The sequence below is a fragment of the Paralichthys olivaceus genome, chromosome 12 (genome assembly GCF_024713975.1).
Source record: "Paralichthys olivaceus isolate ysfri-2021 chromosome 12, ASM2471397v2, whole genome shotgun sequence".
NCBI classification, from domain to species: domain Eukaryota; kingdom Metazoa; phylum Chordata; class Actinopteri; order Pleuronectiformes; family Paralichthyidae; genus Paralichthys; species Paralichthys olivaceus.
This window is the reverse complement of record NC_091104.1, coordinates 3,831,080-3,852,906: the sequence shown is the minus strand read 5'-3', so window position 1 is coordinate 3,852,906 and position 21,827 is coordinate 3,831,080. Positions and strand designations below refer to the sequence as shown.

At 44.5% G+C, this 21,827-nt stretch overlaps 1 protein-coding gene across 5 annotated transcripts in view; it reads left to right on the top strand.

The window, feature by feature from the left end:
• The window catches only part of akap6 (A kinase (PRKA) anchor protein 6), a 121,610-nt gene that overhangs the window by 28,083 nt on the left and 71,700 nt on the right, over nt 1-21,827 (top strand). For all 5 annotated transcript variants that reach the window (XM_069536254.1, XM_069536257.1, XM_069536256.1 and 2 more), the window contains 3 exons: nt 3,078-3,200; nt 11,235-11,331; nt 11,864-12,066. In XM_069536254.1, the coding sequence (XP_069392355.1) occupies nt 3,078-3,200; nt 11,235-11,331; nt 11,864-12,066 (423 nt within the window). The remainder of the gene's footprint in view (nt 1-3,077; nt 3,201-11,234; nt 11,332-11,863; nt 12,067-21,827) is intronic.

Sequence of the window (21,827 nt, the reverse complement as noted above, 5' to 3'; positions counted from 1 at the left end):
TCCTTCCCTCCCTCCCTCTCCTTTTCTTTTCTTTCATTCCCCATACACCCTGTACTTTCATTTCCTTACCTTTCCTTCTTTCCTTCCCTTACTTTCCGTCTGTTTCCTTTCCGTTCCTCCTACATCCTGTCCTTTCATTTCCTTTCCTCTTCTTCTCTTCCTCTTCTTTCCTTCCCGCTCCTCCTCCTCTTCCTCCTCCTCTATTCCTCTCCTCTCATCCTCCCTCGCTCTCATCAATACTTTTGATTTCCATCTCTCCTCCATAACGAGCGGCAGAGAGATGGACGGAATCATATCGATGTTTTTTTTTTAAGGGTCACGGTTGTAATTAACATACGGCCGCTCAATCGGTCAAGGTTTGTATCTCACACACACACACACACACACACACACACACACACACACACACACCGACACACACAAGTGAAGCATCTGTAAACAGCCCAGCAGAAACACCTCTCCCCATATGAACACACACAGATTGGATGCAGTGATTTGCAGGCGAGGTGTGAACGTGGACGCTCACATGTGGCAGGTGGAGTCATTTCCATCAGATTTACCTTCTCCTCCACTTTGCCGTTAGTTTTTCTCCGTCGCTCTCGGTGAAAGATATGAAAACAGCACTCCAAGTATTAGAATTGTCTCCTCGATGATCTGCGCTCTCACTTACACTTGTTATTCAGACGGGATGTTTGAGGTCTGACTGGAGAGAATGAATTCCAGAGCTCACGTCTTCAGTTTTATGTAAATGACTTTGCTGTTCTCTCTCTCTTTGTGTTTTTTTTTGTCTCGTTCGCTCTCTCGCTCTGCGGCTGGATCGTTTCCAGGCCGCATAAAATTCAGGTTGCAGCTCCACGCCGACCTTTGTGTGGTCGTGTTCTTGGCGCTTGTCTCTGTGGAGGTGTCTCCGCCTGCAGCGCTGCACCCTGGGCCGCAGTCAGGTGGAATTAACATGAGAGGGAACGCCACGATGACAGGACGTCCCCAGATATTAATGTTATTAATGTTCTTCTAAAAAAAAAAAATGATTCTCTGGTATTATTCATAGCATCAGTGGAGAATATGGCCCCAGAAATATTCACTTTTATTAGAGAAAAGGATAAAAATACAAACTGAGTTTTCTGACAGATTTTACCTTAATATTCACACATTCATCTTTTCTTTTCATAAATTAAATCCTGTCCAGGTTTACAGCCACGCTGAATAAAAACATTTCCTCACGGTGCTTTTTAAAATGTGTGAACATGAAATTAAAGAAATGGGTAGTATTTACGAAACGAAGAACAAGGCGTTAAATAAAAGCATCATTTTAGAGTCAAAACACGCATCGTGTTGCGCTCCCACAGAACGATATGAACCAGATCTTTACGTTTCGTACGACGCAGCCTCGGGGACACTTAAAGGAAGAAGCCACTGTCAGCAGATTTCCACTGAACTCGGTGGAAGGATTTTTTGACATTTTCACCAAATTCCCCAGAGAAGAATTCCTGGATCCTGATGAAATAAATCAGACATATTTAAAAGACCGATATTCATGAGTGGTTTCGCTGCAGCTCGATCGAATCTGAGGAACTTTTGTGGGTTTTCCTTTTGTTTCCAATGTAAAAAGCTCGACCGGCCATAGAACTCCGGCCTCTTCTTCTCCTCTGTCGCTCAGACCTGTTTAGACGTTTGATAATCGTTTCTCGACTTCACGTCTGATCTTCTCCTCCAGTGTCGTCTCCACTCCTCTCCTCCACCTCCCTCTGACAGTTTAAACTCTTGTTCGTGTCTTTTCTCCTTCACCTCCGTCTCATCTGGTGACTGAAGGTTTAAACTCCTCCTTTAAGCCGTCTCCTCTGCTCCACTTCAGGAGTGAAGTGGATTTCACGGCAGGAATCGATACTGGATCAGATACGATTCCACACAAGTCTCCCTCTGGTTCTTCAGAAGAACCACAACTGAAAATAAAGGAAGTCGGGACGATGTTTTATTTACTTGAACGTCATTCGATTTTTTTTTTTTTAAATAATTCAGTCAGATTGTTGAGATTTAGATTTTTTGCTTTTGGCCTCAGTCTCCTCATTAGTCCTCCTCTAGGCCAGTAGATGGCAGTAGCTCTCCACCAAGTAATGAGTGCTCCTCCTCTTCTTCATCTTCCTCTTCTTCCTCTCTGTGTGTGTGTGTGTGTGTGTAGGACCCTCATGTTTAACTCAACCATTTTATCTCTTTTCTATCTCTTTTATTTTCATGTCTCTCTTGACTCTTCATCTCTTTCTTTTTCTTCACCTCTCTCTCTTTCTCTTTGTTTTTCCTCTTGTTCTCTCCCCTCATTCCTCTTTCAATAGACCCGTGTGTTTATCTTTTTTTTTATCCTTTCTTCTAAGGTTTTTCTGTCACTTTCTTTTTCTCCCTTCTTCCCCTTTTGTTTTCGTCCCTTTCTTTACATTTGGGGATCTATCCGTATTTATACATGATGAATATATTCACTTTTTATTTCATCTAGAATTCTTTTCTTTCTCAGTTTTTCATTTTTAAAACATCTCCCTGTTTTTCTTTCCCTCCGCTCTCTGTATTTATCTCAGTGTGTGTTTACCTGTTACGTCCTCGTTTTTTTTGTTGTTGTTCTTTTTCTGTCCTTGAATTAATTCATCTGAAATCAGCTCTGAAACACCGTCCAGCCGCTGCCTCTCCCCTCTCCTCATCTCTCATCCCCCTCTCCTCTCCTCTTCTCTCCTCATAATCTCCTAACTCCTCCTCATCTCCTCTCTCATCCTTCTCTTTGTCCCTCGTCTTCTCCTCCTCCACTCTGTTGCCTCTCTCTCTCTCTCCCTCTCCTCCTGTTGCGTGTTCTTATTACCTGTTGGATTTCTCCCTTTTTGTGTTTCATCTGTTCATCTTTCTTCCACTCACCCTTTATTTTGCTCTATCATCTGTTCTCTCATCCCTCCTTCCTCTCTGCTGTATTCTGTGTCTGTGAGTCCAGCAGGTTCAGGACAGTGGTTGTTGTACATTTTACTGCTGCTTTTATTTTTTACATATATACATAACTAAATATTCTCTCTCTCTCTCTCTGCCTCTGCCTCTCTCGTCCCCAGTGCTTCGTGCAGCAGTTGGACGGGTTCATCTCGTGGCTGCAGGAGGCGCTGGACAGCACCGAGAACTGGACGCAGCCCAGACAGGAGCTGGACAGCCTCAGGGTTTACCTGGACACACACCTGGTGAGGGTACAAAACACACACACTCTTTTTTCAACTGCTATTCATGCACTCGTGAGGACCCTCGTTCACATAACCGCTGGTGCACACATAACACGCTGCAGCACCGAGACGCAGCGGGGCGCCACTCATTGTGAATGAAGTGTCAGAAAACAAGCTGGTGCTGCACGCCGCCTCTCAAAGACGCGCCCGGCGGTGCGACCTGCGGACGCTGAGAGAGGTTCGGCTTCATGCAGAACACGCTCTGACACGCGGGAGCAACAACCTGCTGCTCGGTTTGATTCCCTTCAGAAGCACATGGTGCGAAACAGCTGATTATTGTGGTCAACAGCTTCCTGCTGCTTTCCAACGTCAACCAGCTTCTGGGGCTTGAATAAGAAACACGTATTGATATCGGCCTGTGCTGTTTACTGGTTGTACCGAAGAGTAACTGGAGATAAAGATGTAAATTCCTGCACATGCACAGTAGCGAACACGTCCCTCAGCTTCAGTTGTGAATTTCCAGGTCGAAGTCGGAACCCTCATCACCTCTAATATATCTCACTAAAGCTGCTTTAAGACCTGCACCGTACTCCAGATAATCTCCTGCAGTCATCCCGAGGGGCTGTGTGTGAGAATGCAAATGTCTGAGGCAGTCGCTCTGGACATTCTCCAGAGTTTTCCCCCAAAATCTTCGATTATTGTCCGAGTGAATCACTGAAGACGTTTCTAACATGCAAACGTAAAATAAATGCAAGTTTCATGCAACGTGAAACTGAAAAATACTAAAAGAGTAAAACTATCTGAGGACGAAGCCGTGAACACAGACGACGCTGGAGAGTGTGAACGTGTCTGACTCAGACACTCGTGTGTGAGAAGTGTCCTCACGAAGACACAAGTGCAGCGGAGCAAACACACACTGTGTTAAAGCTCATACAGTTAAATATAAATTAGTGCTACACGCAAACAAATCCACACGCAAATTGCACACATGGGTTTATGAACCTGTATTTGCATACATGCATTTACATACATGCATATGAATGTGTCCATGCGCCGAACACAAACACCTGTGTGTGTGTGTGTGTGTGTGTGTGTGTGTGTGTGTGTGTGTGTGTGTGTGTGTGTGTGTGTGGCCCCTTCGTCGACTCTGTTTGAAACGTTTGCTGAGCTGTGTTGTTTCCGTCGTCTTGTGATTCTTCAAATTCAAATTCACTGACTCGTGTTGTTTAATAAACCTGATCATTTGAACGTCACACCTCCTCTGAATATATCGAGAACTGAATCCAAAATATCCCACAGCTACGGGCGCCGCCATCTTGATCAGAATCACGAGGAGAAACCATCTGTGACAAACATTTACTTGACGTCTACTTTGATTTTTTTTTTTTTAAGTTGTCCCATCTGCTAACATGGAGGAGGAGGGTTTATGACCTATACTGCAGCCGGCCACCAGGGGGGCGATCAAGATGCCATGTATGGTTCATGATGATAGTGATAGTGGCGACAATACTATTCGAGAAAAAAGAGCTCTGGACTCGGAATCTGGAATAAAACTGGTTCAGTGAATCTTCAGTCGTGAGTTTGTCTGGAGGTCAAAGGTCAGGAGGTTACTGCATCCTGTAAACACAGAGGCATGATGGGAAAATAACAGCGAGCTGAGGGACGACGGCACAAACAGACTCTCATTTCATCTTCGCTGCTTTTATCCCGGTTCCTCTCTTTTTGTTCCAATTTGTTTTCATCTGCATCTCTTTGTCTTTTCCTTCTGTTCCACTCTCTCTCCCTGCTCGTCCTTTCTTTCTCTTCCAATTTCATCTCTTCTGACCATCTGCCCTCCTCCTCTCTCTCTCTTCATCCCTTCATCTTCCCTGTGTGTCTCTTTTTATGTCTCCCTCCATCTCACTGTGTTCATTTGTTCATTCTACCAGACAACAGAAACCTCAAATGTGTTTGTCTAACACACACACGCACACACAGACACACACACACGCACACACAGACACACAGACACACACACAGACACACACACACACACACACACACACACAGACACACACACACACACACACACAGACACACACACACACACACACACACACACACACACACACACACACTAAAAAACAAGAGCCCATAGATCAGTGGGTGCTGCATCACTGTATGTGAACACAATTGACAATTACTCACACTCTTTATGGCAGACATATGGACCTCACACACACACACACACACACACACACACACACACGCATGCACACAAACAAATGTACAACCACATGTACACATCGCAGCACTCATCACAGATGCATTCAGGAGACAAGACATGAACACACACCACATTTTAACGTAAAAACCAACTGATGCACAACACACACACACAAACTGCTTGTATTTGCATATAAGCGTACGAATGCAAACACGTATGCTCGACAGTGTTTTAGCTGCATGCACACGCACACACTCTCTCTCTCTCTCTCTCTCACACACACACACACGCTATTTACATACATTTGCATTTTCCTAGACAGATTTCCAAATCAACATCTCCATATCCATCCCTGCAGAGCCGCATCATGCACACAGATACACAGACACACACACAAGTTGTAAATCCACATATTTATTTCAGCTGTGTGTGTGTGTTTGTTTGTTTGTTGGTTTGTTTACACGTGTCGACTTTGTTGTGGGTGCCAGCAGCGCTGACGTTAGCGGCGGTTAGCTTCAATTAGAATTCCCGTCTCCTAATTGGCGCGTCTCGTTAAATAAAGCAGAAGAGGATGAAAAAGCATCGCTAATAGGACTTTGAACTGCTGCACTGTTGATGGCGTGTTAGCTAACTGACTCTGTGTGTGTGTGTGTGTGTGTGTCTGTGTCGATAGTCACACTTGCACTTTGTAGTTATTAGTGTGTATTTGGGTGTATAATTGTGTGTGATTGTTTGATGACTGCAGCCAGGTTATGTTTGGTGTGTGTGTGTGTCTGTGTGTGTGTGTGTGTGTGTGATGACACTGGCTCAGGTTTGGAAAATTGAAGTTAAGTTATTGACTTTTTCAATATTTGAACAAATTCATGTTCATGTCTGAAAACAGCTTCAGCAAAAATATTGTAAAATCAAATATCTCCAGCTCTTTGATAATTGTTTAGTTTCTTTTGTATTTTCAGGGACAGTTTGTCTTCGTTTCATTCTCTCTTTGTGTTTGGTTTTCATTTTGTCTCACACAAACACAGACTCTCTCTCTCTCTCTCTCTCTCTCTGTCTATATTGCTTTCTGTTCCACACATAAACACAAACACGCAACACACACAAAGACACACAGCTCCAGGGCAGTTGTGGGCGGAGTGGAGCTGCTCTCCCAGCTGAATATTTGGTCCAGCTGGCCTGTGTGTGTGTGTGTGTGTGTGTCTGTGTGTGTGTGTGTGTGTGTGTGTGTGTGTGTGTGTGTGTCTGAGAAAGAGAGAGAGAGTGTATATATGTGTGTTTTAGGACGCGTGGAGCGAATAAGCACAGGTCTTTCCGGAACCCCGGGGAGATCAGTGAGGCAAGAGGACGCTAACACACACACACACACACAGACACACACACACTTTGTGCAGCTATCCTTGTCAGGACATTGTATTGACTTCCATTCATTGTTAACAGCCTGACCTTAACCCTGACCTGTAAACCTCAACCAAACCCAAATCAAACCTAATCTCAGCCATAGCCTCACCTCAGTCCAGACTTTAACCCGTTACCTCAACCAGGACCTCGGAAATCACATTTTACCTCATTAGGATGCAGCTCTGGTCCCAACAAGGTTGGTATTTACACCAGTGAAGGTCCCGAAAAGGTGTTAGAAACACACGTACACACACACACTCACACACACACACACACTCACAGGCTGCTCTTTGTACAGCGCTGAGAGATGGCGGCCAATGAAAGGCCTATTGATTGGGTCTGATGGGTGATCCAGGCCTTTGAATCCCATTACCAGCAGCAACACACTACTGGTGGCAACATGAGGGAGGGGGAGGGGGAGATAAAGAGGTAGAGAGGTCCCACTTCACCATTTACCAGCTCAAATCTGAAAATGCAGATCATGTGCAAATATCACCACACCATCGCTCCGGGCCATTTAAAAAAAAAAAGAGCTTTTTAAAAAACAAAAGAAAAACAGTGAAATGTCTTCAGCTCGTCAGGTTTCAGGCTTTTAAACCTTGTTTCTGTCAGCGGTCGCCTGCGCTGTGTTTTAATCAGGCAGGAACATGTTCAAGTCCTCGACATGTTCTGGAGGCTCGGTGTGTGAGAACAAATGTCTCTGGACACTTTCTGGAACTTGTCCTGCAGCCTCCTGGTAAAATGTCTGGAAACGTCCCAGTGAGCGAGCGAACGTGTTGATGAGGCAACAAGGAAGGAACTCTAAATACAAAGAGACGCAAAGACAAAGTAAAAATATAAATGTATTTATTTTATTTTACACTTTATTTATTCTAAAGGAAAATGTGTAGGGGGGGGGGGGGGGGGGGGGGGGTGAAGAGGAGGGGATTGTGGGAGACATGAGAACAAGAAGAGCGAGGGATGAAGAGGAGGATGAGAAAGAGTGTGTTGCATGAGAAAGGGAAGGATGAGGGGGAAAGAGAGAAAACTGCTCCATGGTTTTATATGACTGAATAAAAAACAGGAAAATAGAAAGCAAAGGAGAGAGGAGACAACACACACACACACACACACACACACAAACATCCTCGGGGAGTTCCACTGTACCACAGTAGTTTCTCTCTTCTCTTTCTGAATGGAGATGATTTGATCATCATTATTACAAAGACTCTTTAATCAGATCATGTCTCATCAACCTGAGCGTGTGTGTGTGTGTGTGTGTGTGTGTGTGTGTGTGTGTGTGTGTGCGTGTGCGTGTGCGTGCGGCTCAATACACACTCTCAATGTCAAACCTCAATGTCGTCTCCGTATCAGCGCTGCAGACCTCTCAGCGTCTCGCTAACATCCCAGAGCTGAAACATTAGGTTGGATTCTGACGCCATCCTACCTTGTCCTCCAGGCTAATATGCTAATGCTAACAGGTAATCTGATCACTCAGGCTTTGAAGCAGTTCGTCTGAGTGTGTGTGTGTGTGTGTGTGTGTGTGTGTGTGTGTGTGTGTGTATGCTAATCAGAGCAGGGAGTTATGACTCTTCAGCCCGGTGGCGACAGCAGCTGAGAAATCCTCAAATCCACCTGCTGCCTCCATCGTTCAGGAAGTTTAAGATGAGATGAAATATCAGCAGTGAAGGTTAGTTAGCTGTAAATAAGACTCACCTGCCTCTCTACCTGCAGCACCTCCAGTCCTCACTCACACACCGCTCTGTTCACTCTCATCATCTGAATCACCGACGTCCTGTTTCCTAATCAAAGTAAAAACTTTTTACTTTTTCACATTTTTTCAGGATTTATTTAGGATAAATTGAAAAATCACCCATCCAGGCTCTTTGAAGGTCAATCTGAAATTGATTTTGTTGATTTCAATTAACTCATTAACTCAAACTAAATCAGTGGAATTAATGTTTATCAGTTACGCAGCTTTTTGACGCCCCGAAAGATCAGTGTTGTTGTCACCAAAACATCTGGAACCTCCTCGTCTGTCCAAGTGGACGTCTTCGTCTAGTTTCACGCCCGTCACGTGTTAGAAACCTCGTCGATGCGTCCGCTCGCTCACTCTGAAGGTTCCAGATGTTTTCCCGTTCATGTTTTCTCTCATGGACTCAACTCTGACGTTTTACAGATGTTTTTTAAAAATGGAGGCAGCAGGAGAAGATCCAGAAAATGTCCAGAGACGCTGACTCGAGACTCGGTTGACGTCATGAGTTCACGATCTGAAATAAAACAACGGGTCTTTCAGTGCAGAACATGTGACGTGGGTTCTGTTTGGGTTCTTTTGTGTTTCTTGTTCGAACACACACAGTCTGTCTCCTTCTGTCTTTTCTCCTCGGCCGCTCACGCTGATTGTCTCTATTTCCTCCCTCCTCTCCCTCACAGACACATAAATACATATACACAGCCTGTTGTCTGACGTGCATAGAGCAGAGCCGCTCTGCATGCCTTATCACCGCGTGATTGATGGCTGGCTGTTCTACTCTTATCGATTCTATGCTCTTCATATATTAAACTGAGGAAACGGAGCCGGATCGCTCGTGGAATAAGGCGCTGAAATACGATCGCTCCCCGATAGCCCGGCTAATCTGCACAACCTAATTCATTCCCTAACATCAGCCGGCACTATCCCTGAGACGCAGACAGTCACGCTGTGTTTTCTGTAGCGCTGATAGATGTACTTTATGTTTATTAGCTGTGAGGTATTTCACCAGCTTATCTGGAAATTACGTGGGGCAGAGCGTCCGCCGACTCTGTAAAATTACTCAATCAGCCGTGAGATTTGAAGTAATTTACGACGTTTGCGAGGCGGTAATGATCGGAGAACGCAGACAGTCATGTTTTATTTGGATGATGCTGATGTATGAATGTGTTTTTTTGGGGCGGAGCTGTGAGGAGAGGTGGCCGTGGCTTTGGTTTTTCAAAGTGATATTTTATTGTTTATCTGTGAAATGTAATATGTACGGGACAGAGTCGCTGCTATCGGCTCACATCCGTTAAAGCTTTCAGCAGATGTGGTGTTGTTAGAGAAGGAGACGTCAGACTCGTGTAGACGAGCGATCGGGATCCTTCTGTTAGTGACGCTGAACTCAAACAATCAATTTTAAATCATCTCTGTCGTTAAGAGCTTCTGTTTCCTCTCATTAAATATTATCTGCTGCAGACACTCGGGTCATTTAAGGTTCTTTCTTTAATGCCTCTGCATCGACGACACCGTCCGTCCTTCAAACGTGATTTTGGAAAAACGCCGTCAGGGAGTTTCTTCATATTTGGTTCAAACAACGAAACAACGAATGGAAGTCAATGCAGAGTCCTGTGTGTGTGTGTGTGTGTGTGTGTGTGTGTGTGTGTGTGTGGGCTTCAAGGTGCTCAAACCTCAGGTGGTAACCACTTCTGACATCCTGCTGTGCTGCAATGGGAAATGCTCCACACGCATATTCACACACAGACACACACTATGCTCTCTAGACACTGTTGTGTGTGTGTGTGTGTGTGCAGGCGCGCGTGTGTGTGTGTTAGCGTGATGTCATCTGATCTCTTCTTTATCTGCGTATGATGAACATTTAACCAAAGAAAACAAATATTTGATCCCAAATAAAAACGAATACAGAATCAAAGCGTCAAAGATTCGTCTGTACTCATGAGAAATCCTGAGATTAACGACGGCAGGAGCTCGAAAAACTCAAATACGAGTTCATTTCACAGAGAAACAGAATGTGACCGATAATTATCTGATAACGACAAATGGACTTTGTTTAGGATGTTTGAAACCATCTCATCCACCGAGCTCCTACACACTCACAGACACACACACACACACACACACACACACACACACACCCAGCCTGAGACACTCCTCTGTCTGCACTGAGGGATACATGGGCATCAGTCAACACATGACAAGGTCAGACCTCCACACCACCAATATTTATGGAGCAGGATACACACTGAGGAGACGGATGGGACGAAGCATTTTAATCCCTCACACACACACACACACACACACACACACACACACACACACACACACACACACACACTGAGGGTTTGCAGAAGGAGCTGGGATTTTGCGACAAAAATAAGATCTGCAATGAATTCATTCATTTAATCATCAATTGTTTTTACTATTATTTGAAATAAATACGATCATGATTTAATGAATGATTTTGACCAACAGCTCAAATTGAATTAAATTTACAACAGAGTATTTTATTTGGACGTAAAACTGAAAGTGAGTGTTACCTTCAAGAAAACTGTCATCACAGATTCAGTCTGACAAAAGTTTGGGTCATAGTTTCCGTATGAAAATGTAGTTTATCGATCTTGTTGATCTGTTTCTAATCGTTCCGGTCGTTTTTAATAATCAGGACTTTTCTTCACGTCGGACAAAAATCGTCACGACACTGATGATGAAATCTGCGTTTCAGAGCTTCAAGCTGAACGTGGACGGTCACAGCGTTCTGAAGGAGAACGTTCTGGAGGAAGGAAGAGCCCTGCTCGCTGTCATCACCTCCCACCAATCAGGTACACACACACACACACACACACACACACACACACACACACACACACACACACACATTCATATTCATATTCATTCACATCTCCTACACACACGAGCAGATACACACTGAAACACACACAGGTGGCCATAACCGAGCCCCAACTCTGTTCCATTCATTATTAATATTAGGATTAACAGAGTGACCTTCAGAGAGGAGAACTCATATGAATGACGCCGAAAGAGAGACGGAGATAAAGAAGGAGATGGAGAGAGAGAGAGAGAATAGAGAGAGAGAGAGAGAGAGAAGCCAGTGGGCAGAAACTGGACGTGAGGGAAAGAAACATTCAATATTATTTCATATTTTCCTAAATCTAGAGAAAAGGATGAGGAGGAGTGAGGTTATTATGAAAGAATTAAAAAGAGTTGAAGTTCCCTCGACTGGATCTTTTGGATCTGGACACTGGACAGTTTTCAAACTTCTTATTGAGCTGATGTAAAATGATTTGATTGACACAGATGTTTCTCTCTCTCTCTGTTTTTCTCGCCCTGCAGGTCTGAAGGATATCCTCCACATGGTTTCCAGCCAATGGGATCAGCTGCAGCGGCAGATCCGGCGCCAACACGGCTGGATGCTCCGCGCCCTCCGCTGCATTCAGGCCCGCCTCCTCTACACGGGCCAATCGCACGAGCTCTTCGCAGCCTCGACTGAGCCGTCAGCGAGTTGGCAGAGTCCGAGTCCGGCGGACGGCCTCAAGGTACGAGAGAGAGAGAGAGAGAGAGAGAGAGAGAGAGAATACTTTTGTGTTGAGCATTGAATTTTTCTGTGATTCTGTTCATCTGCTTTTTGTTTGTCTTTTATTCTTTGGTTCATATCCGTCAATTTCCTCTTCGATGATCCTTGTTATCCTCATCTCACACACACACACACACACACACACACACACACACACACACACACACACACACACACAAACACACACACACACACACACACACACACACACACAGTCTGTTTTTGTATTGTTTGTATTGGCTGCCAATTAACATCCTGATTGGTTTTTCATTTCTTATTGGCTGCTGGTTAATTGGCTGGAGTTGGTTAATTAGGTGTCATCTCCCTTTGTCTCTCTCTCTCTCTCTCTTTCTGCGACAGTCCTGTCACTCACGTCTCGTTCCATGAGTCATCTTTGTGTTTTTCTTTCTGCACAAACACACATTTCTTCCTCCGCCTGCTTCCTGTCTTGTTGCTTTTTTCCTTTTCGATTGAATACTTTAATACTTTAAATACAACTATTACTCCTACAAACACCGTCCGTAAAACTTTATGACTCATAGTTTTATTTCAAAAAGCAGTTTACGTCCAAATCATCCAGAACGAACCAAAACAACAAAGAACCAACCAACACACGAAACCTTTGATTTGTCAGAACAGGATCCACGCTCCGTCCTTCAGCATCACATTTAGTTCAAGTCAATAAAGATGGATGATGTTCTCTCCATCCTCTCTTCGTCTTTCTGTTCTGTCCTTTTCTTCTCCTGATCACTTCTGTTCTTCTTGTGTGTGTTTCCACCTTCATTCCTTCTCTCAGTCTTCTCATTATTGCCCCCCCCCCCTCCTTCATTGATTCATTATTGTAAATCTTTTTCTTCCTTTCATCTGTCTTCATTGTTCTCGTCCTCTTCCTCATTGTGCTCACCTCCTCCTCCTCTTTATCCTCATTTTCACCTCTTCCTCATTGTTCTCTCCTCCTCCTCCTCCTCCTCCATCTTCTTCTGTCCTATTCTTTTCTTCTCATTTCCTCCTCTTCCCTGTTGTTTTCTCTTCCTCCTCCTCCTCCTCCTCTTCCTCCTCCAGCGGACCTGACTCTGGTTGTTTTCAGATTGTTTAGTTGCAATTAGAGCTGCAGCAGCCTGATCACTGTGATCACTCAACAGTGACAGCCATTAGCCAGCCACTACCTGTGTGTGTGTGTGTGTGTGTGTTTGTGTGTGTGTGTGTGTGTGTGTCCATTAGCTGCTTGGCCGCAGCACATTAACAGTCCGTTCATTATCTGTGTGAATCTCCCTCTGCTCTTAAAGCTTTGATCCGTAAAACCTCCAAACAACAAGCTGAGTCGTGAACCTGCTGAATTATTTCTGTTTGCTGCTTCACAACACAAACACACAAACACACAAACACACAGACACACAAACACACCAACACACAACCAGTCACAACATCACATGTTTCTTATACGTCTGTGATATATTTTGAATTATTCACTGTGTGTCTGTAGTGGGCAACAGATCGTTGAATCCAAACTATCGGAGCAAAACTTACGAGAAGCAAAACAACTTCCAGCTTGTTCAGTCGTAACAGGACATGTTTTTAAATAATCGTCATAATAATAATAGTCATTCTTTTGCCACCAGGGGGCTTTCAATGAAAACAAGCTCAGTGTGGGATGATGGGAGTTGTAGTCTCCTCCTGGTTAGGATTCCCTCAGTGTTGATGGTCCGGGAGGTTTTCACCAGGAGCTGAATAAAGCAGCTTGTTAAACAAGAGAAATGTTCAAGTTCAGACTCACCCAGGTGAATTATTTTGTCTTATTGCGAAAGTTTAGAATCAGCCTCCAAGGAAAAAGACGATTCTTATTATTTGTTCTTCTTTTACGGCACGAATTATAGTTTATTTCCTCCATAACTCTGAGAAATCCATGAAATCTCTTGCAGTGGTAAATAAAGGGACACAAGACAATCCTGGATCCGGCCTCTGATCCAGATTCACACCGAATCAGTTCTCCACTGACCAATAACACGTTTCCACCGAGTGTGGTAGAAACAACTTCAGTTCTTGAGTAATCCGGATTTTAAAAAAAGAAGAGAAAACAAAAAGAGATAAAATAAATATGTTGATAATAATATTAATGTGATCCGCAGTGTGTTTCTCTGGTTTGGACGTTTCACCTGTGACTGTTTGCAGCTCGAAGCTTTTTAAACACAAGTCACCTCCGTGTTTCTGAGCGTGAAGCATCATTCAGAGTCGTCCGACTGATTCATGATCTAATGGAGGAAATAAACAATAATTTGTGCAGTAAAAAAAGGAAAAGAACGTGGATTTACTGTGTGTTCATTATCCGCTCGTGCTCTTTAATGACAATCAGATGCATGGCCTAATTACTGCCACAGACACCGCGGTGCAGAGTGGTGGGTGTGTGTGTGTGTGTGTGTGTGTGTGTGTGTGTGTGTGTGGGTGGGGGGGGGCAAGGTCAACCAAGGGCAACATGTTTATGTGTGTGTTTATGGACGTTGGTTAAAAAAAGAAAATGAAACAGGAATGACCAAGGGCAGAGGGGCAGGTAGATTCACTGCAGTTCATTTAAGTGTGTGTGTGTGTGTGTGTGTTTTCAGTGTGAGCATCTGTTGTGTCTCTGGGATTGTGTGTGTGTGTGTGTGTGTGTGTGTGTGTGTGTGTGTTTAAATGAACGTAACCTTGACTAAAGGGCAAAATAAAGGGCAAATTGGAATAAATTTATCAAATTATGAAGCCTCGTGCAATATTTATAACCAGCGGATCCACTATTCATTACAAAAGATTAAATACCAACTTGTATCAATAATTCATCCTCTTAATCTTCATTTTTAGTGCAATTAAGAGCAGAAGCAAATGACATATTTCACACCCGCCTCTGAGACGCTTCGCCTGCAACTGAGTGAATGTGACTGCGGCTCTGCAGGCGTCTGGTGCCCCCCCCCCCCACCCCCCCACCGCGCTCAACGTCTAACGTGTTTGGACACATTTATCTGAATCCATTATCATCCGCGGCTAATGACGATAGCGCTGATGACATCACTTAACTTTCTCCCCTCGCCGTGTTGTTGTAGGAATAAAAGACGGAAGACGTTTCATTACTCTTCGTCTCTTCTTCTGCTTCGTCTTCTTCAGCTTTCGAATCCCCGCTCGTCTGTTTTGTGTCACCTCCCTTTTTTACTTCATCGTGATTTAATCGCTGCAGGAAAACGGCGTTTCTCTGACTCAGGACTTCAGAGGAGGGAGATTTCTCCCCGAAACACTTTTCACAGTATTTGTTGAAATCGAAAGAACGAACCGTGATTGACACAACAGGAGGTCGTCAGAGCCGAACAACAGTTCAACTCTGCGGAATGAACTTCGAGGTTGTTCAGTGTTTCCGGAGCGTCGTTAATCTCCACCCTTCTCTTAATTAATCGCCGTAGCAACAACAGGTGTGGTGTGAGGTCATTCGTTTAGGCGTGGCCTTAACGAGCCTCCGAAGAGTCGTCCTGTGTGTGTGTGTGTGTCTCCTGGTGCCCATAAGAGCTTGTTGTTATTGGTGTTAACATATGTTCACACACACACACACACACTGAGGTCGAAGACGTCTCCCTCTTTCCGTCCTGTCGTTTTCATCCGTCCTTCTTTTGACTTTCACTCTCTCTCCTCTTCCTCCTCACGGCGAGCGGCAGAGAAATGAAACGGATGAATTAAAAGATGGAGCAGAAAGACAGAACTATCATTCAGCATCCGTCCATCCATCTAACTGTTCCCTCCTTCCCTCTCTCATTTCTTTTTTTACAGTAACTATCCCTCACCCTCTGTTTCTGTTCTACCTTTCCTTTCCATCCATCCATCCATCCACCTTTTAAATATTTTTTCTTTGCATGTCCATCTTTCCCTCACTATCCCTCCTCTCCTCCATCCCTCCATCTTTACCCTCCATCTCCCTCTCCATACTCGTCTGCTCATCCATCTCTTCTTTCCTTGCTTTGACTCTCTCCGTTGCTTTTCCATCCCTCCTCCAACAATCCCTCCTTTCCCATCCCTAATCCCACTTCTACCATTTATCTGTTCGCCATCGGTTTTTAACTCCTTTTCATCGACTTTTTCTTGTCCTCCTCCTCCTCCTCCCTTCTCTTGCACTAGTCCTCCCCCTCCCTGTTTATTCCTTTCCTCCTTTATCCATCCATCCTTCAATCCCTGTCTCCATCCCTCCTCTGCTGTTTCCCTTCAATTTAAAGCCCTGTAGACCTTTACTTTCACACCGTCTTCCCCTGCATCGTCCTTCTCTTCATTCACCCTCCATTTCTCTCTCCGTCTTACAGCTCTCCCTCCCTCGCCCCGTCCCTCCCTCGCTCCGTCCCTCCCTCAGTAGAGGGGCGATTCATGTAAATGTCAGGAAATATCAGAGGCGGGGTGGTGGGATTAGGCAGCGAGGAAAAGATACAGTGATACCAGCAAATATAACGCTCTGACAAGACGGCCAACGCCGGGGATTAGGGGACACACACACAGACACACACACACACACACACACACACACACACACGCACACACACTTACACTGACAGGCTATATGTGTGTGAGAGTTGCATGAGAATATTGTGTGTTACTTCTGCAGTGAGTTGCTGCATTTTAAAGATTTGTTGTGCGTGTGCGAAGATTTTCAAGTGACATCTGTAGTATTTTGTTGCATATTGAAGATGAAGGTAAAGGTTGAGTGTGTGTGTGTGGGTGTGTGTGTGTGTGTGCGTGCACGCAGGGTGAGTGAACACAGGAAGAGAGTGAGAGGTGGAAAGGTGTTTAATATGAGTGTGAAAGCAGTGTAATATTTAACAGCTTAGTGGGATTTGTCTGTCACATTACAGGGGATTGGACTGGTCTGGTAACACACACACACACACAGACTCACACTCACACACTCACAGACACACACTGAAAAGGTGAATGGATGCGTTCAGTGACAGCACCGGAATCTGAATCTTTCTCTGGAGTTTCATCACTCAGGTGTTATGGAGCTGTCTTGGTGTTTGGACAGACGATATATTACCAACGTGAGAGTTGAGAAGAACAAAGTCGAGCGAATGGAGAAACGTTCTCTTTCCAAATGAAGTTTCTTCACAAGAAAATGTTGTTTACATGAATCAGATCCATTTGATCCATTAGCAGTTTTTTCAATCGTCTGTGTTTTATTCTACCTGGAGTTTCGCCCAAAGCTTCACACATCAAACGTTCCTTTGTTGAAGGAAGTAGAACGGAGACGGAAGCTGAAGTTTATCGTATAAATACACAAAAACATCGGGTCGTTGTATTTTTCTTTCACATTTCTTGAGTGTGTGTGCGTCAGGTGATTTCCTGTCAGAACACCAGGAAATCACACACACACACACGCACGGTATCGAACACGCCTCGCTGTGTATTTCATATGTTTTATTTTTCTTTTCAAGAACGTACCGGTGTCCCCCCGGGGGGAGGACGGGTGAGGGGTGAGGTGGAGGAAAGGTGATGGGTCCAGATTAGACCATGTTCCTTTAGACACGGGGGACACAAATCCTGTTAGAGAGCTGAACCAAACCTGAACCAAACAGCCCTGAGACACACACACACACACACACACACACACACACACACAGGTGTACATATTGTCACAAATACACACTAAGGGAAGCATGAATCAAAATTTCTGACACGAGTGGTGTCTCTCTCTGTCTCCCTCTCTGTCTCTCTCTCTGTCTCTCTCTCTATCTCCCTCTCTCTCTCTGTATCCCTCTCTGTCTCTCTCTCTGTCTCTCTCTCTGTCTCTCTCTCTATCTCCCTCTCTCTCTCTGTCTCCCTCTCTGTCTCCCTCTGTCTCCCTCTCTGTCTCCCTCTCTCTCTCTCTCTCTCTCTCTGTGATAAGTGACCTCGGATGTTTCACTTCTCTCTCAGTCTCTGACTCGAGTTAAATAATGTTTAACGTGTGTTTTTGTGTGTGTGTGTGTTTGTGACTGTTGGCAACTGTATGGTGACTCTGACTGTGCGTGTGTGTGTGTGTGTGTGTGTGTGTGTGTGTGTGTGTGTGTGTGTGTGTGTGTGTGTGTGTGTGTGTGTGTGTCTTATCAGTGTAGCAGGTGGAGACAGCTTGTTGGCCTCAGGCCTCTATTTCACCTACAGACCACACAGAGGAGGGAGGGAGGGAGGGAGAGAGAGAGAGAGGAGGGGGAGGGGATATGAGAGAGGAGGCAGGGAGGAGGGGTGAGGTTATGAGAGGAGGGGGAGAACGATGGAGAACAGGTGAGTCGGTCTCTCACCTGACGGAGACAAAAGGTGACAAAGTGTGATGCGTTCAATGACACTTTACAACTGAGGAATCACAACGCGAGCGTCAGACACATGACACCTGGTGGAGCCTGTGGTCGCCGCCTCAACAGGAAGTCATCCATTTTTACACGTGTTTGAGTCTCACGATCTCGAGATGAAACCAAATGCAACTCGTTAATAATCTTACTGAATAAATCCGTCTGATTCTCTTCGAACCCCAAATATCTTTAATGACTTTAAAAAGTTTTAAACACAAATGATCAAAGTCGATGTTAATTCGTTGATGAATCGCTTCAGCTCAAGATCTCATATTTTAGTTTGAGCGCCAGGTCATTGAACGCAGCACAAGTTGTTTCCTTCACTGGTTTGTAGATCTCAGGACATTAAGACTGAGAAGGAACCAGAGTCTTTGAACTGTTGAGTGTTTTTTCGGAGGAGGCCACATGGAAATGAGAGACGAGAGGAGAGGGGGATAAGACGAGGAAGAGAAAAGGAGAGCACAGGGAGTGGAGGAGGAACAGGGGATGGGAGGGCGATAGGGATCCGAGTGTGGAGATTGAAGCATCCTGAACACGCAGAGCGGCTCCTCTCCACCTCTGAGTGATTTAAATATTGACCTCAGGTTATTACGCGTTTTTTAAAATCAAATTACCGAGCGTTGGACTCCTGCCTGATACCTGATAGAGCCAATCAGACGGCTCGTCCCGCTCGCGGAGCTCCGCCACACAGCACTTTACATAAATTAAGATTAAAGTTGGGAAGTTTGGGATGTTAGTTCAACCACCCCCTATCAAGATGGTTTCTCAGTGTTGGTGTTAATCCCTGGTTCAAGATCCGCTGAGCTGCATTTTCAGGTCCTTCTCAGAGCGTGTGGAGCTGCAGGGCTTTTCTGTTACAGACAGTGACACAGTAACAGCAGCAGCACGTTCACATCAACAACACTGTAGGCTACTTATTCAAAGATGAAAGTTTGCACCATCAGGAATTCATTTATGCATAAAGTGTCCTGAGATATTTAACATATTCAACTTTAATGTCTCCATAAGTGTTCTTCATATGTTGTGAAATAACTTCAGTGGAGTTAGTGTGCGTGCACGTCAGGAATCAGCCGCTGGAGCACAAAGTGACAGACGGTGACGTATTTTATCATCGTTTAATTTGACAAAAAATCGTAATGGTCAACATCAGTGTCCCCTCCCCCGTCCACAGGACGTAGGTTTGTCCCAGGAACTTCTTCACTGGCACCAAAAGGTCTGCAGTTCGATCCCGGTCTTTAGAATGCCGAGGTGTTCTCGGCAACATGCTGAGCCCTGAATTGTCCCTCATAGAAAAAAAAAAGCTGTATGAATGTGTGTGTGTGTGTGTGTGTGTGTGAATGTCAAACTGTTCTGTAAACAGCTTTGAGTGTCATCGAGACTCGAAAAGATCTTTTTAAATACAAACCAGATTTATCAAGAGCAGAAGTAATCGTTTGCGTGACCCTCGGTTTGGACGTTCAGGAGGTTTATTAAGAATCGACTGAAAGTCTATGTTGTTTAAAAGACACATATTCCTCCATTGAGTTTTCAAAAAGTTGAGCTTCTCATCCAAGAGTTCCTCAAATCTGTGATATTCTGCGTGAACGTCGAAGCTAATGCTTTAATTATCACCAATAATCTGCTGCAGCTCATGGAAATGACTGAAATCATCCTAAATTAAAGCCGCTGCCAACACAGAGGTTCAGTGAATCCACCTTTTTTTTTTTTTTTTTCCTCCAAAAGTTGGTGAGACATAAAGTGAAAAGTGTCTCACACGCCCTCCCCCTCCCTCCCCCCCCCACCTGCAACATCTATAACAGCTAAATGAAATATGCAAATAATCGCCGCCGATCCCAATAAGAAATAATTAACGCTGTCTGCTCTCCGTGGCAGCAGGTATTAGCATGCCAAAGCACTCCAAAATGTAATTTATAAAGTGAGTTTAAAAAAAACCATCAAGCTCTTTCTGTGTCTTTGCCAACGGCAATCTGACGTCTCTAATGCACTCTGAGAGAGGGAATAAATTGATAGTGGCGGCGGTGGGCTTTTTCTCTTTTAATTTTCCATTCCTGATATTTTTCAAATATTTAATTACGTGGATGTAAAAGTGAATATGTAAAGTGGGTGTTTTTCTTTTTCTCTTTCTCTTTTTTTTTGCGAAAGCCACAGATGGTTTGTGTCATGTTACCTTGTTAAACATGGATACGGCAGCGCCGATTATTAGAGGAAGTGTTTGAGTTTGATGAAAGTTGTAGGAAAGCGACGGCGACAGAACAGTCGGTTAACGAGCCGTCGCCTGGAGAGCAAAGGAATGAGTTTGTTTCCTTCAGCTCACTGTGACGGACGGCCGGAGGAAAAGTTTGGATATTTCTCCTCCAGTTTCCTGTTAGTGGATAAATCTGTGTGTTGCTGTAGAAACTCAGGTTTGTATTTGAACACAATTTAGGATTCAGTGTCTCGCCCAACGACACTTCGGCCTGCGGGCTGCAGGGAGGAGGTGGGGATCAAACGACCGGTTCTTTCTCCTGAGCTACATGTTTTTATTAGAGTTGAGCTCCACGTCCTAACAGACCAAACGCACAGTCGTCTTCAGGAGGTGACTCCGCTCACTCGGTTTCTCCTCCGCTTCTTTTGTGACGTTTGAAAACAATTTATGGGGAAAAAAATTCAGATCAGGATTTTATTTCAAAATAAGAGCCTTGTTGCAGCTGATTGAGTCGATGTTCTGAAACAGTGGAGACTATTTATTTTTCATTAAGGGAGGAGGGTGAAGGAATTCTGCTCTGACGAGAAACCACACACACAAACACACACACACACACACACACACACACACACGGTGTATATACACTCACACTGCCATGAACATATGGACTGACACATGAATACAAATGAATGCATCTATGCAAAGACAAAGAATAAGCAATGAAAACACTCATGAGCAGACTGACTCTCGTTTTAACACACACACACACACACACACACACACACACACACACAGATGCAGACTGTCCTGCTGGTGACTTAATTACACCCCCCTCCATCTCCTCGCTCTCAAAACCACATTTTGATATAATTTCACTCATTTGCATTCATACATTAAAGCACACACACACACACACACACACACACACACACACACACTCACACACATACACACACACACACACACACACACTCACACACTCTTTCTGATCAAAGATTCTCCATTTTGTTCTTAAATAAAAGGCAACAAGGATCACTGTAGGCTGTCACTACCAACAGAGAGGCTGACTGTGTGTGTGTGTGTGTGTGTGTGTGTGTGTGTCTGTCTGTCTGTCATTGTTGTCTGGTTGTTTCTTGATGTTTTTGATTTTTTTGTCTGAAGAAATAATGAATGAGAATGAAGAGGTGTGTGTGTGTGTGTGTGTGTGTGTGTGTGTGT